General features: G+C 36.4%; 1 protein-coding gene across 6 annotated transcripts in view; it reads left to right on the top strand.

Moving 5' to 3' along the window:
• The first annotated feature begins 1275 nt into the window (after positions 1-1275).
• Positions 1276-14285, top strand: part of LOC309877924 (coagulation factor XI-like) — a 33342-nt gene continuing 20332 nt past the window's right edge. Inside the window, exons 1-12 of one of the 6 annotated variants that reach the window (XM_082759828.1) lie at positions 2099-2115; positions 4819-4945; positions 5077-5122; positions 5648-5706; positions 7701-7863; positions 8568-8674; positions 9627-9786; positions 10348-10457; positions 12938-13097; positions 13678-13787; positions 13876-14035; positions 14162-14277. In XM_082759828.1, the coding sequence (XP_082615954.1) occupies positions 5649-5706; positions 7701-7863; positions 8568-8674; positions 9627-9786; positions 10348-10457; positions 12938-13097; positions 13678-13787; positions 13876-14035; positions 14162-14277 (1144 nt within the window). In that variant the 5' untranslated portion in view covers positions 2099-2115; positions 4819-4945; positions 5077-5122; position 5648. Of the gene's footprint in view, positions 1430-2098; positions 2116-4653; positions 4946-5076; positions 5123-5647; positions 5707-7700; positions 7864-8567; positions 8675-9626; positions 9787-10347; positions 10458-12937; positions 13098-13677; positions 13788-13875; positions 14036-14161; positions 14278-14285 lie in introns of those variants that run through there. The other 5 variants (XM_082759829.1, XR_014317452.1, XM_082759831.1 and 2 more) reach the window with 5 other exon arrangements.

The raw sequence follows: 14285 nt of genomic DNA, 5'->3' as shown, positions 1-14285 counted from the left end.
ACTCATACAAAAAGCTCTTCCATCTGGTGACAGAGAGGGCCTAACTTTTTACTGGGATGACTGAAAAAGAATGTATGTGTATGCTCCTGGATCATCATTTGTATCTGTTATGAAGAAAACTGACAACAAACCCTCTGCGTGACTTAGGTAGTGCTGCTTCTAAGTTCCTCCAGGGCTGTCTCAGAGGCACTGGCGGTTTCTAACCTTGACACAAACTGCTTTTTGGGATCCTGACAATTAGATGTTTAGACTAGTGGTGGCTATCTAGACACCCTCCTGAATTTAATTCTCAGGACATTCAATATATAATTTATATATAATTTATATATATATATATATAATATTTATATTGTATATATAATACAATTATAATAAGAGAGGTAATCAGTTATTCAGTAATAAGAGAATGTATGCCCAAACCTGTAGACCTCACCCCAGGCTAGTAGTTTAGGGGAACACATAATTTCCTCAATAGTTACTGCTTGATGATTGTCATTGGCCAAGATTTACAGGGCCTGGTCAAGTCACTGGGACCCTTCAGTAGGTTGAAATGGTGTCTCTTTCTTCTCTAATGCCTAACACTGTCCAGCATATGTTTTTTTTTAGCAGCAAGAGGCAAGGAGTTGGGCAGTTAGGTATTTCTCTATTTATAAGAAAAATAAATAAATAAATCTATTTATAGGAAAAAAGAAACAAAAAGCATTTTGCAAAACAAATCTGGTAGTGCTTTGTTAGTTAGTATTCGTTGCTGTCTTCTGTTTTTTTTTCTATGACCTGATTTTAATCTGCATTGATTTCTTTTTTTGACATCTGAAGTGCAATTATTCCTAGGCTGTTTTTCTAGGAAGACTACTGTTGACATGTAATCTCAGAAAATGGAACTACTATGCTGCTTTTATTTCAATATAAATTGCAGTCCAATACTTCCCATGAATCGAAGATCTAGTTTTTCTAGCCATTGTTTTGCAGCCCTTTTGTATGGAATCAAGAAAAGACTTTGGCCTAGTAAGAAAGCTGGTTCTTCACTCAGATAATGTGTTTTGGACACAGATGAAAATGCCCCAGATTTTTTTATTGTAAAAAGGAAAGATTGAGTTTTTTAGAACCTGTTTTAACAGCATTTGGTATCACACTCTGGCCTGTTTTGTATATGTAATTATAACTCACAGAGTTAAAGATACAGAGAGAATATTTCAGAATTTTCAGTTGTGTTTTTCTGCTGCAGCATTCAGAACCATATTCGTGATACTGATGTAGCACCCTTATTCAGCTGGGAGGATGTCCACAAAGCCATATAGAAACGTGGCCTTGCACTGTTACTGTTTTGCTGGTTCCTTTCTTTATTTCCTCTGAGATAATCTTTCTCTTGTTCCAGGTTATGACTCGGGGGTGTCTCATCACAGAGGCTAGATACTCACAGATCTCTGAGGTATTTCTTCTCCCATGTCAAAGCTGCTTTTTGAATAGGATTGCTGTAAGAAATGTGAGGTTTTGTTTTGGCAGGCAGAATTAGACCTAAATCAGATTAAGAGCAGTGTGCAGTTATTAATTTCCAGAGAAGCACAACTTAACAATTCCTGACACCCAGCAGAAGTGATTTTTCCTGCCACTATTGCTAATGAACAAGATTTTGCATAAATCATGATTGGAATCAGCAGAAAAAAATATCGAATTAGTAAGCAATTGCACAGCAAGGGAGACTTAATTTTAACAAACTTGCTGCCAGTTTAGGCTGAAGCAGCGTTTTTTTAGTACCAAGTCATGATGAAACAGGAGAGTCAAAACAGACACAAGCACTCCATTTTGTTTCAGACAATTCATCTGAAATTTGCACTTATATCATCGAAAATGTTTCAATTTTATCAAAATATTTTGATGAGATCTTTTAAACCCTGTCATCTGAATTGCTAACTCTTAATTACAATATCCTGGTTAGTTACCAGAATATTACTGGTGGATAAATGAGCACAATGAGGGAATTCAGGCAGCTCTAATGTTACAGGAAGCCTTTACGAGCCTAAGGAGTATGAGATGTTTTTAGAATTGCACTGAATTTCTACATCCTCTCCTAACATAAGACATGAAATCTATGGAAGCTCCATAATCTGGTACCAGGTAAGAAATTGTCTCAGCATATTTCATAATTTGTCCTGTTATAAACATGCCCTATAATGTAATGAACAATAGCTCATTCAGGAACAAGCAGTTCGTAGCTCATTGTTTTCTCTGTACAGAGGTACAACTGCTGATTTGATTAACAGTGCCCCAAAATAAACAAGGCAACATTGGTCACATGAGTAGGAATGGGTCCCCTGAAAGAACATGTTTTTATTTTCCAAAGTGAATGTGCTCGTTATGATTCTCTTCAAATAGCCTTGCTGCCTTAGTTTTTAGTTTTACCATCACATCCAATTGATGCACACATAGATGTACTTAAAATGAAATATGCTTTTGGAAGGAATTTGATACATAAATTTGAGAAGTGCTGCTTTAAGAAAGAAAGTTTTTTTGTAGAATCTTGTAGAAGCTTCTGATGAGTTTATATGATTGCATATTGATATTGTATGCCAAGAAGCATGGTCTTGGTTAAATTTGTTATCAATCTCCCCATTTTTTCTGCCCATTTGAACTATATGACTTATTTTTCCAAAAGTATTTGGGTTTTCTTTTTCTTCTTCTCTCTCTCTCTCTCTCTTTTAATGAAGTGGTAATGAACTGAAATAGCACTGCACAATATGGAAAACCCAGCTGAGAAATGAAATGAAGAAATTAAAAGCCCTTGGGGCTTTTAAAAGCCCCAAGGGCGTTTTAAAGCCTTTTTGCCACCGAGTTAAATGCACCCAAATAACCACAAAGTTTTAATAGAATACTAATGTAGGTTAAGTAACACAAAAGCTTGTTTTGGTTATAAATAGTCTGATACTTTTATTTATTTATTTATATATTTATTTTGTGTGTATGATTTCATTCAGGAATATGAGAATTCTGTAACTCAAAGGTGATAATTTTTCCAGAAGTGTAAAGGATTATCATCCCTTTTGAGATGAGGAAAGAGAGACTAATTACTTTGTTGTTGACAAAGCAATGTCCTTTCCCAAAGCTGTTATCCCACAATACCTCTGCACCCTGTAGCCATTGGAAAATCTGGTCTGAGCTGAAGAACGTCAGAGCTGCTCAGGCATCGTAGTCTCAAAACACTTCCTACTGCAAGAATAAACTAACAATGTGTTTTGCAGTAAAGCCTTCCAGCACTCTCCCTTGCCACTGCGGCACACTTATAACAGTAAATAGCACTTTAAGATGAGGGCTGTTGTGTTTGAGCCCTCTCCTGCAAGCATGTGATGGCAAAGCAAGCTGACACATGGTACAAAGGGTACAAAGGCTCTTTCGGACAGTTCTTCCACTGCAAGGAGGAGGACTTGGAGGCCTCACTGACACATCAGTCATAAGGAAATTATTTCAACCATCAGCATGCTCAAAACAATCACAGTTGGATGAAATGTTTTGATCTGAACTCTTTTTGACTCAAACATATTTATCTGTCTTGCTAGCATGTTCAGTCTGAAAGAAAAGAGGAAACACAGGGGAAAGGTTTTCCCTTTGGCAATTTCACTTTGAAATGATCCATGTTTTTTATTTATTTTTTAGTTTGAAATTTATTTCCTTTTGTCACATGACTTAAAAAGAATGCTGGAAATCAAAACCAGATCAGCTTTAAATTAAGTTTGACTTCTTGTTGGTGCACTTACATTTCATATCTATGCAAACAGTTGTGTTTTTGTTGTTGTTGTTGTTGTTGTTGTTGTTTTTTTCTGGCTTCTGGCAAACTGAAGGTGTTGTGAGCTGCATCTAACAACAAAAGAGAAAAGGAGTGTAGCAAGGACTACAGTAAAACGATCTGGAAGACGCATACAGAATAGTTTCTGCAGAGGAATAAGAACATGAAATGATGTGTCGTAGTTTAACCTGGCCGGCAGCTAAGCACCACACAACCGTTCGCTCACCCTCCCCCCTCCCTCTCTGGGACGGGGGAGAGAAATGAAAAGTGAAGCCCGTGGGTTGAGATAAAGACAGTTTAATAAGACAGGAAAATAATAATAACAATAATAATAATAATAATACAATGATGATAATAGTACTACTACTAATAATGTGTACAAACAAGTGATGAACAATGCAATTGCTCACCACCCGCTGACCAATGCCCAGCCTAACCCCGAGCAGTCTGGCCCCCCTCTCCCGGCTAGCCACCCCTATATATTGTTTAGCATGACGTCAGATGGTATGGAATACCCCTTCGGCTAGTTTCGGTCACCTGTCCTGGGTCTGTCCCCTCCCAGCTCTTGCTGCACCTCCAGCCTGCCCATTGGCAGGACAGAGCAAGAAGCTGAGATGTCCTTGGCTTGGTATAAGCACTGCTCTGCAACAATTAAAACATCGGGGTGTTATCAGCACTCTTCTCATCCTAAGCCAAAACATAGCATTCCACCAGCTACTAGGAAGAAAGTTAACTCTGTTCTAACTGAAACCAGGACATGATGTTAGGGAAAACAGCGCAGAATACATAGCTAAAGGATATGCTATTTGCCAAGGGAATGCCTGCTATAATAGTAAGAAAACATAGATATGAGTCACCCCTCGGTTTCATTAGTTTCTTAATGGTGTCATTTACACGGGCCTGAGATGCCATTCGTGCTGATCTCACACCAATATTCCCTGTTAGCTCAGGATTTACTCTTGAGATTAATACTGATATAAGCATGAATCTTTTTTTTTTTTTTTTTTTTTTTTTTTTAATGTTGGTTCTTGTGGTAATAGCAGAGGCTGGCTGCTCCAAACCTTTTATTTTAAAATGTCATCAAGAGGCAAAGGCTTAGATGATGTTAACCTGCACTTTGATTTCAGTGCAGTGCTGGTTATACGCACTCTGAAAATACAGCCCAAGGTCAGTAACAATATTGACAGAATGAGCACCCATTCAAAGTTCAACATTAAAGAGAAGTTAGTATTGCAGGCACAGGCACAGTAATATTTAACACAAACTTTTTTTTTTTTTTTTTTTTTTTTTTTTTCCAGTGGAACATAAACCTTATCCATTCATCCAGACCTACCATATATTCAGGTATGTAACAACTGCAATTGATATTCATTGAAAGGTTTTCATAACAACAATGCAGTGTATATTGATCTATTTGTGGATTATGTTGTGTGGCTGATTTGAGTCTTCCTCAGCTTATGTTTAGCATGTAAAAAAAAGAATATAGAAATAAATTTAAAATTCCTATAACATGTGCCAGAAGTGGTGAGTGTGAGTCATTTGTTTATTGTGTTGATAATAATATCCATTTAACTACCAGGATTAATGATACTCTGATAGAATATTGCTCTCGGTCTAAGTAAGAATGAATACTCTGATGTGAAACAAAGCAAGAATTCTCCAAGCACTTATAAGCTTTATTACTTCTTGCAACCATAAGTAAAGGACTAAACCTGTGTTTCTGTTGTGTGTGACTGCATTTATGCTGTAACTGCATATAATTTTGAATCAATAGCATAAGATTACACATGATATGCATTGGGGTACTCTGTAAAGCTAAATATGTGCCATCTATTAAAAATATCCTAAGAATAATTTTGTGTTTTTTAGGATGATTTGGATTTATCAGACTTTTTATTTCATTTTCTTACTTGCTTCAGTTTACGGTGGTAAGTCAATATATAATTCCTAAGACAGGTACACAGAGTAATGTGGCTCATCTGGAAGGGGAGATTAAAAAGAGTAATATTCAAATGGCCTAAACATTTTTATGCAGAGTGAGTAGAGCTACAGAGCAGCATGATTTTGGTGGGGGGACACACAGTTAAGTGCAGCCTAGTCCTGAGAGAGTGGGGTTACACTCAGTTAATTTTGGGTAACTCACAGAGGATTGAGGTTTCTAATTAATTTTTCCATCCCTGTGATAGGGATTGAAGTTTCTAATGGGCTTTACTGACATTTTTCTTCCAACCTCCCCAATGCTTTCACCTTGCCCAGTGCACCTGGGACCATACTATAGGCAGTTTTCTGTCAGACCAAGGCTGTATCCAACTCTTCTCTGTGAAACCAATACAATCTTCAGAAAGTTCTGTGCACCCAACAGCAAAGCTAACAACGTGGGCAGCCAATTAGGAAGGGAGCTGCTTCCTCCCTGCACAAATTAGTGCCCTGTAAAGCTGGCAGTGATTTATGTTGGTGCTGGGGTGCATTATGACTGTGTGTGGTTTTCAATGCGTTAATGATTTACTTTGGTTAGTAAAAGTCAAAATTTGCTTTGCACTTCCCTGAAGTTCCCTGTGCTGATAAATTATAACTAAGGCCTAACACAGGTTTACATTCAGTAATGTGTTATCTGTTTTCTCAGAGGACAATGAGGTAATGCAGCTTTTTAGCAAAATCTCTTTGACAAATGTACTATTATTTCAGAAATATTTTACCCAGATTAAAATCTCAGTAGAACTGAAATCTTGGAACATATCTAAGGCTTGGGAAATAAATATCTTTATTAAACTAAGGTATTCAGAGCTGGCATAGTTTTATGTGGTATTAAAAGTCAAACATAATATTAAACTCCATGATTTTGTATTTATTTTTTATTTTTAGGGCATACCAACTTACCTTAATAGATGGTAAATAATATCCAAAATGTCTGATACAACAGATAATTGCAATAGTCTTTTCCTTTTACTTCATAAATAATTTAAAGTTATCTAAGTAATAGAAAACGCTTTTCTGTTAGTGGCAAAGTTGGGCAAAGAAATTCTATTAGAATAATAATAAATAACAGTTTTTAAAGAGAATAATAAATACCAGTTTTTAAATAAAGGTCATGAAAATATCTATGCCATTTATTTATTATTATTCTGGATATTTTAACAAGGAGATCTGACAAATTCCTTAATTTGGAAAGATGGGAAGGGGCTGCCACTTAGGTACTTCATTCCAGTCACATGGCTGTGCAGCATGAGTGGACTTTATTAGAGAATTCAATATGGGATTGATGAATTCTTGAAGATCTGAGGTGGTAATACAGTTTATTTGTATTCTAGGAGATTCTTGAGATATTGCTCCTGGATCAGTACTTTTGTTGTTGTTGTTAAGAAGCAAGTCAGACTGGGTTTGAGGCAGATTGTAAGGAAGCTGAAAGTATCTAAAACACTGTGAGCCACTGAAGCTAAACACAGTGGCACTGACTGTGAATCAGGCCTCAAAGCATCACTCAGCAATAGGACAATCTTCACATACAATTTTCTAACTCTCTTTGGTCTCTGTACATCCTCCTGGTTTTCCTTTTAATGGCTCTCTATACTGGAAGATATACCTTGGAAGATGCTTCTGCTGCTCCTGAGATCTGCCATGAGTGGCACTTACCTCATGGCCTCATGGCTGACCCTGCTGCTAGGGCTTCTGTCACTGCTCAAGCTGCCCTGCTTCAGCCTTGGGTGTGGGGTGAGGGAGAGGACAGAGATACCCCAGACAGTATTTCTACCAGGCTGGACAGCAAGTATGAGACTTTCAGAGGAATGGTTCTACTCACCCCCCTTGCCCTCTTCTCCTGCCAAAGGAGTCAAATGTCAAGAAGGGGTAGTGGCATCACCCTCTCCTGATTAACTGTCCATACTCCTATCTCTAACAATTTACATATTTTGTTATTCCATATCAGAATGTGTGACTCAGATCTATGAAAATACATACTTCCAAGGAGGAGACCTCTCCACAGTTTTCACACCAAGTGCCAATTACTGTCAAATAGTGTGTACTTACCATCCTACCTGTCTGCTCTTCACATACTTGCCAGTGACATGGACTAAAGATCCTGCAGAAAGGTAAAATGCTCGTATTCTTGTGGATTTTGCTGGTGTCCTGTGACAATGTTAGGAGCTCAGTAACATGTTGACAGAACACAGGCATGCAGAGAAGGCTACAAGGTTGCCAAGGAAGACAATACCATGCATCTTTAAAAACGATAATTTAGAAGAGTATTTGCTGAACTTCGAAAGATTAAATTTGGCAACAGTGAGTCTTTCACACTCACATTCCAACCCTTCCAAGGAAATAGCACCTGCAGTGTACTTCTTCCTCTGTGCCACTTACTTACTGCTGAGAGACCATGTGACCAATTTTATGTCTCCAGTGATCCCCTCTATTGCACCCCTCTTCCCTATCTCTTCTCTTTAGAATATTTTTCTCTTGATTTAGTGTCAATAGCCTGAGATGAGGCTGCCTTTCCTCTCTGTGCCCAGTGTGTTTCTTTCCTTCTAACCCAGTTACAAGTGGTGGAACAGGGCTGTGCTTCTTGCTTGAAGGAGACTTTTTGGAGCTTTCACACATACCATGTATTTTCATCTGCCACCAAGCGTGCTAATGCCAACAGAACAGCTGCAGTTTTACCCTGTCTGTCTCTAAATTGCGTTTATTGTCTTCATTTTCATGTTGAGGAACAACGATCAGCTTGCATTTCACCTCAGAAACTTTTAGGAAGGACTGTGTTATACTGAAAAACTGTGAATTGCTGCATTTTAAAACACAGGTTTTCCTGCTACTTAAAAGACAGTGATACTGAAATGTTGCCAAAAGTGGATATGGAAGGAGCTGTTTCTGGACATTCTTTAAAACAATGTAACGTCAAAATTAGTGGTAAGATATAGCTATTCACATGTATGAATTTTATCATGTAGCAGATATTTTGAAAACAGGAACTGAGTTAGGAAGCAGCCAGGCAGTGAAATCTATGTCTTTTGCTATATCTCTTTCATACACAACTTAACAATCTTCCACTGTTTTCAACTATGCACTGCTAAGGCTCCACAGAAAAGGGGATTGGGACCTCCAGCTGCCATGGTTTCATTTGCTAGAAGCAGATATATAACTGACACCTCCAGTCGTAAAGATTAATTTAAAGAGCCAAATGGGTTCTACTTGATGGAAGTTCGCAACTGCAGCTTATTGATAGATCAGTTATGTTTACTTCTGACTGGAACATGCCTTTAAGGGCATTCAGGACTTTTAAAAGCCCTTTTGTACCCCATCCTGTTTAAAAAACCCACCAGGGTTTGGCTTACTCATGTGTTCTGTGAAAAGACCCTATTGACCTTAAGGTGAAACCTGTGGGGGCAAAATCTATGTCAAACTCCATGGTCAAAATTTTGCCTTTATGCAATGTAAATTGAATCTTTTGGCTCAAATGGGAGATGGCTGTTGCTTATCAGAATATATTTGGAGTTTTGAACTATCATATAAATTTGGGAATAGATAAGTATGTGTTTTAGTATTAATCCTGAGTTCTTGCATGATTAACTTCATCTTGATCTTGGTGTAAGTAGAGGCAGTGTCAAAGTCTGTCAGTTTTTCCTCTGTCGTGTTATGCCTACACTTCTGATTTTGTTACTAGAAGCATATATGAGGTGTGATGTAGCTGAAGTGAGCACAGGAAGTGACATTAGGATTACAATGGCTTTGCTGTATGAACTGCCATCTTTTGGGCAGTTCGGGAAAAAAAAAAGAAAAAAAGAAAAAACGGAAAAAAAGAAAAAAAGAGAGAGAGAGTAGGAGAATGCTTTCAGAACTTTGTCTCTTTCTTTTTCCACAGCTTGCAGCCCAGATGTCCACATAGGTCTCGATATGGAAGGGGAAAATTATGATGTTACTGTGGCTGAGAGCTATCAACAGTGTCAAAAAAGATGCACCAATGATGACCACTGTCATTTTTTTACATATGCCTCAAAAACATTTCACAATGAAAGCTTTCGGTAAATACAGGTTTGATCCGTTTTCTCGGTCAGTGCTGTGCTTTAGTCAACAAAATGTCAACAACAATGTCAGAGCAGTCTAGGGTGAATTTATTCAAGGAAATATATTTTTTTTCCTTGACTGCTAATCCTTGTAATGTTTAATCAGACATACTGGTAGGAAAATATCTGCAGTAAGTTAGCTTTCATCTGTTCATTGGTGAGAAACACAAACTTATAGCGCTGAAAAAAAAATATTCCCTGGAGATATTCAAATGCAAACTATTGTTGTGCAGCATTATTGCTCAGTTAAATCTTGCTCTGCTTATTGCTTATTGAAAATAACATCATCAGTGCAACCAGAGACATTCTTTCATATGTACTTGGACTATTTTTGAGCTGTTAGCCTGCTCAGTTTTACATGTTAAACGTTGTTCAGTTGGATATGTTTCTCATTTGAAGGTTTTTATGGATACTGGAGGTTGCTCTGGCCCATGGTAGGAATTAGGGAATCAGAAGATTGATGTAGACTAAGGAAGATGATCTGTTGTCTTACTTCTTTCTTTATTCTTTATCACTCAGTGAAAAATGCTTCTTGAAACATACCAGGTTAGGAACTCCAACCAGCATAAGGGTGCTTGATGAGGTTGTGTCTGGATTCTCCTTAAAGCCATGTCAGCTTTCTGAAATAGGTAATTAAAAATCTCTGTTGATTTAGTTTAGATTCAAGTGTTACGGATAATGAGGTGCAGTCTGTCTCTGACATGATCAATGTTTCATTTCATAAAAGAATTACAATATTAACTTATTCTTGGAATTACAGTTAGTACTCTCAGGCACAAAAGAGTTTTTAAATATATATATTTTTTTCCATTTTATTATTATGTGTTGCAAAAACAGTTGTCTGCTTTGGAGATTGAAGAATTCTTTCACTAGATTAGCCTGATGAAACTGCAGTTTATCTTTGCATCATAGATACAGAAATGAAAGATAAAATCCCATCAAAGTCAAAGGACAAGAGGAATATAAATCTTTCTAAATTCTGTTGGTATACCATGTATGTGCTTAGAAGTTTTTAATGAAGACCTGCAGTTTTCTGATACAACTGCCTAATATGAAGGAACACTGTGTTCTGCAGGTGGTTTTGATGAAAGCAGTGTTTGTGCTACTTCTTGTAATCATTACTCAGGCAAAACTCTTAGATCAGACTGTATGAATTATATCTTCTTATTCTTAATTAAAACATCTTCAGTTCATTTTGTTTGTTTTAATTCTACCTCCACCTTATCCTACTGTCTGGTATTTTCCCTTCTGAACAGTGATGACATTATACTTCCATGTAGCCTTATTTTACTTCACAGTTGATGTAGTTTTCCCATACAAATCACTTTTTATATTTCCTAAACTTGCTGAATCTTTCTTTCTATATCAACATGTTTTATTCAGACTCTTTCAGTCCTACTGGAGGAATAATCTTTGGAAATTATTGAAAAAGTAGTTGATTCAGATCTTAAGAATGAGTGCACTTACAGAAAAATGAAGTGTGAAGAATATAAAAGGAAGAAAAAGGTTTGTAAAGAGAAGAAAATTTGGCTATTCTCTCTCTGTCTCTAAGAAAGGATGGAAGGAAGATTATTTTACAAATTGCTTCATTAAGAGGAACTAGGCAGATAGATTCATTGTTAGGAGAAAAATCCCAGTAGTCTGGAGGGTCCTGGTGATAGACTTTGAGAAGAATCAGGACTATAGCATATGGACAAACAATATGATATTAAGATAAAGTCAACAAACACTTGAGACTTCATCAAGGATATGTATGGTTTATGACAGTGGTGACATGACATTAATGATCTATCTTTAAATGAAATCAGAATTTCTGAATGCATGTGAAGTTCAGCCTTGTTTCTACCCGTCTGTTCTTGCTTTTTCTGTCTTGCAAGAAAGGCAAGAGGAAGGGAGAGAGAAGAAATAAATCATGAGATCATAGAAGCCTAGACAGTACTGTTGGATAACAAGGTCATCTAAAGAGGTCATTTGTTCTAATCCAAGACATATCAATTCTACCTGTTCAGATAGAGGTTTGTCAAAAGTATTTGTAAATTTCAGTGTCATCTCCTGTCTTGTGTTGTAAATATCTGAAATGGATTTACTTGAGTATTTTTTCTACCTTTTCATTACTGTTTAGGCTGACTAATCCTACATTGTTTATGTTCTAGCTTCATCATTTTAAATACAGATGCTGTACTTCCCCTTTCAAAGTGTTGGGAATCACATCTATCCTCTGTGAATACCAAAAACTAAATTCTACCAAGAAACTTTGAGATTCCTTCAATCAAATTCTAAGAACACTGAAATCATCATTATTATGGGATTTCTCTATTTCCTGTTCTAACATATCCTCTTCCCTCTACTCAGTAATGCTAATGTTATTGACCATCTAACTGCAGTTTGTTTCCATGAAGAGAGAGGCAGTTCTTAAGCTTTTCTTGTGTCCTCTGTCATTAACTTTACTTCTTCCCTGAGCAGAATCCCAGCTCCTTTCCTAATGCTAATTATTTGGAACTGAATAAATATTTTTCTTTTGAGAATTTGTTCTTTGCTGCTTGGCCTTTCATTTTGTGTCTTTGCCTTTCTGATTTTGCCCTGATGCACTCATGCTATTATTTGTCCATAGTAATTTGTCTTACATTCTGCCTTTTGCAAAGTGCCTTCTTTGAGGCCATTGAAGGTTCATGGGTTTGTGTCCCTAAAATCCATATTTCTACTTTGAATATCATTTCCTCAAAAAGCTATTTGCTCTCCTGAACTCTATTTAGTCTTTAACAGAGGGTCTTACCTACTAATTATCAGAATTAATTAACCCTTATTTTCTACTCTCTCTCTCTTTTTTTTTTTTAGTGTTGTTGTTGTTGATTTGTGTGTTTCTATTGTATAATTAATGTCCTGTATTTTTTATGTTTTTTTTTTTTTTTTTTTTTTTTAACTCATCAAATGATCAGGAGTCACATTAAGATCTGCCTCTCACTTTTACTGCTTTTTTCTCTTCTTTTCATTTTATCAGTCACAAAGGAAGGAAAATGTGAAAAAAATACAAATGAATGATTTGTAAATCTTAATATTCAGATGACAGAAAATCATTGGAATTTTGATACTCTGTTCTTCTTTTATACAGATTGTAAAATGGACCTTTTTGAACATCAAGAATTTTCAGGAATGAATGTTACAAGTTTTTTCACTCCCGATACCTCTGTTTGCCAAACTATTTGTACTTATTTTCCAAATTGCCTGTTCTTTACATTTTTCACCAAGGAATGGCAAATAGCATCACAAAGGTGAATATGAGAACTTTTAATTCTCTAAGCAAATATTAAAAACAACCACCACACAATGACAAAAAAACAAGAACAAAACCATGAAAAAAACAACAACCCTCAGCCTTTTATAACCAACATTTTATTATATTTATGGAAATTCTTGTTAAGGGATTACTTTCAGTAAAACACAGTTTTTTATGTGTTGTATTCATACATTTATAGTTTTCTGTCAGCATTTCATCTGTTCTCCAGTGTGACCAGGGATCTTGTGCTGTAGCTGCATATCTGGGATTGCTTTATGACTTAAAGCTGAGTTTTATGAAATTGTAAAGAGGCATCTGGTTTCCTGTCAGTATTAAGTCATTTACTTGAAAAGTTCTTGGATGATATTAACATTTTTGAAAGTGTTTATTTTTACAAATTGAAATTCCTACTTTCATATCCAGTAGTGAGAGGAATTCAAAAACTACGGTCAACAGAAATCAGAGGTGGAAAGCACATTTAAGAAAGAACCATCCCTTACCTCAACCTAAATATCAATTTTAGGATGTGAGAACAGATAACAGATTCAGTTATTTATTTTTTTTTTTCATTTCAGAAATCTTTGCCTTCTGATGACATCAACAAGTGGAACACCAGAGGCACTTACGTTACGAGAAAATGCAATATCGGGCTTTGGTCTCCTAAATTGCAGAAGATACTTTCCTGGTAAGTAATAAATTGCATTAAGAGTATGTCTTTTGAATTAATGAAATTAATAGACCTATTGATGCTTGGAACACACTCATTTTTACAGCCTGCAATTCTCGCACTTATGTGCATATGAATTTTTTGGGAGATGAACTCAATGTCACTTATACAAAAGGACACAAAGCCTGTCAGCAGGTTTGCACAGACATGATCCGCTGCCAATTTTTTACCTACTTTCCCCTCCAAGATTCATGCAATGAGGAAAGGTAAGATACATTTAAAAATGTTTAAAGATTTCTGAAAGAATCCTTCCACAAACTTAGGGAAGGGATATAATGTATGTCTTCTGTGTAAGAAGTACAAACTGAATCTTTGCATTAATTTATTGTCAGGAAGTGTGAGTGTCATCTAAGAATGTCCTCAAATGGATCTCCAGTGGAAATAAAACATGGGCCAGGAAGGATCTCTGGATACTCACTACGATTATGTAAAAAAAAGGCCAGTACTGGTAAGTAG

This window comes from Aythya marila (genome assembly GCF_965140915.1).
Source record: "Aythya marila genome assembly, chromosome: 4".
Classification (NCBI taxonomy): domain Eukaryota; kingdom Metazoa; phylum Chordata; class Aves; order Anseriformes; family Anatidae; genus Aythya; species Aythya marila.
The sequence above is the reverse complement of the archived record's forward strand: the minus strand, read 5'-3'. Positions and strand labels throughout refer to the sequence as shown.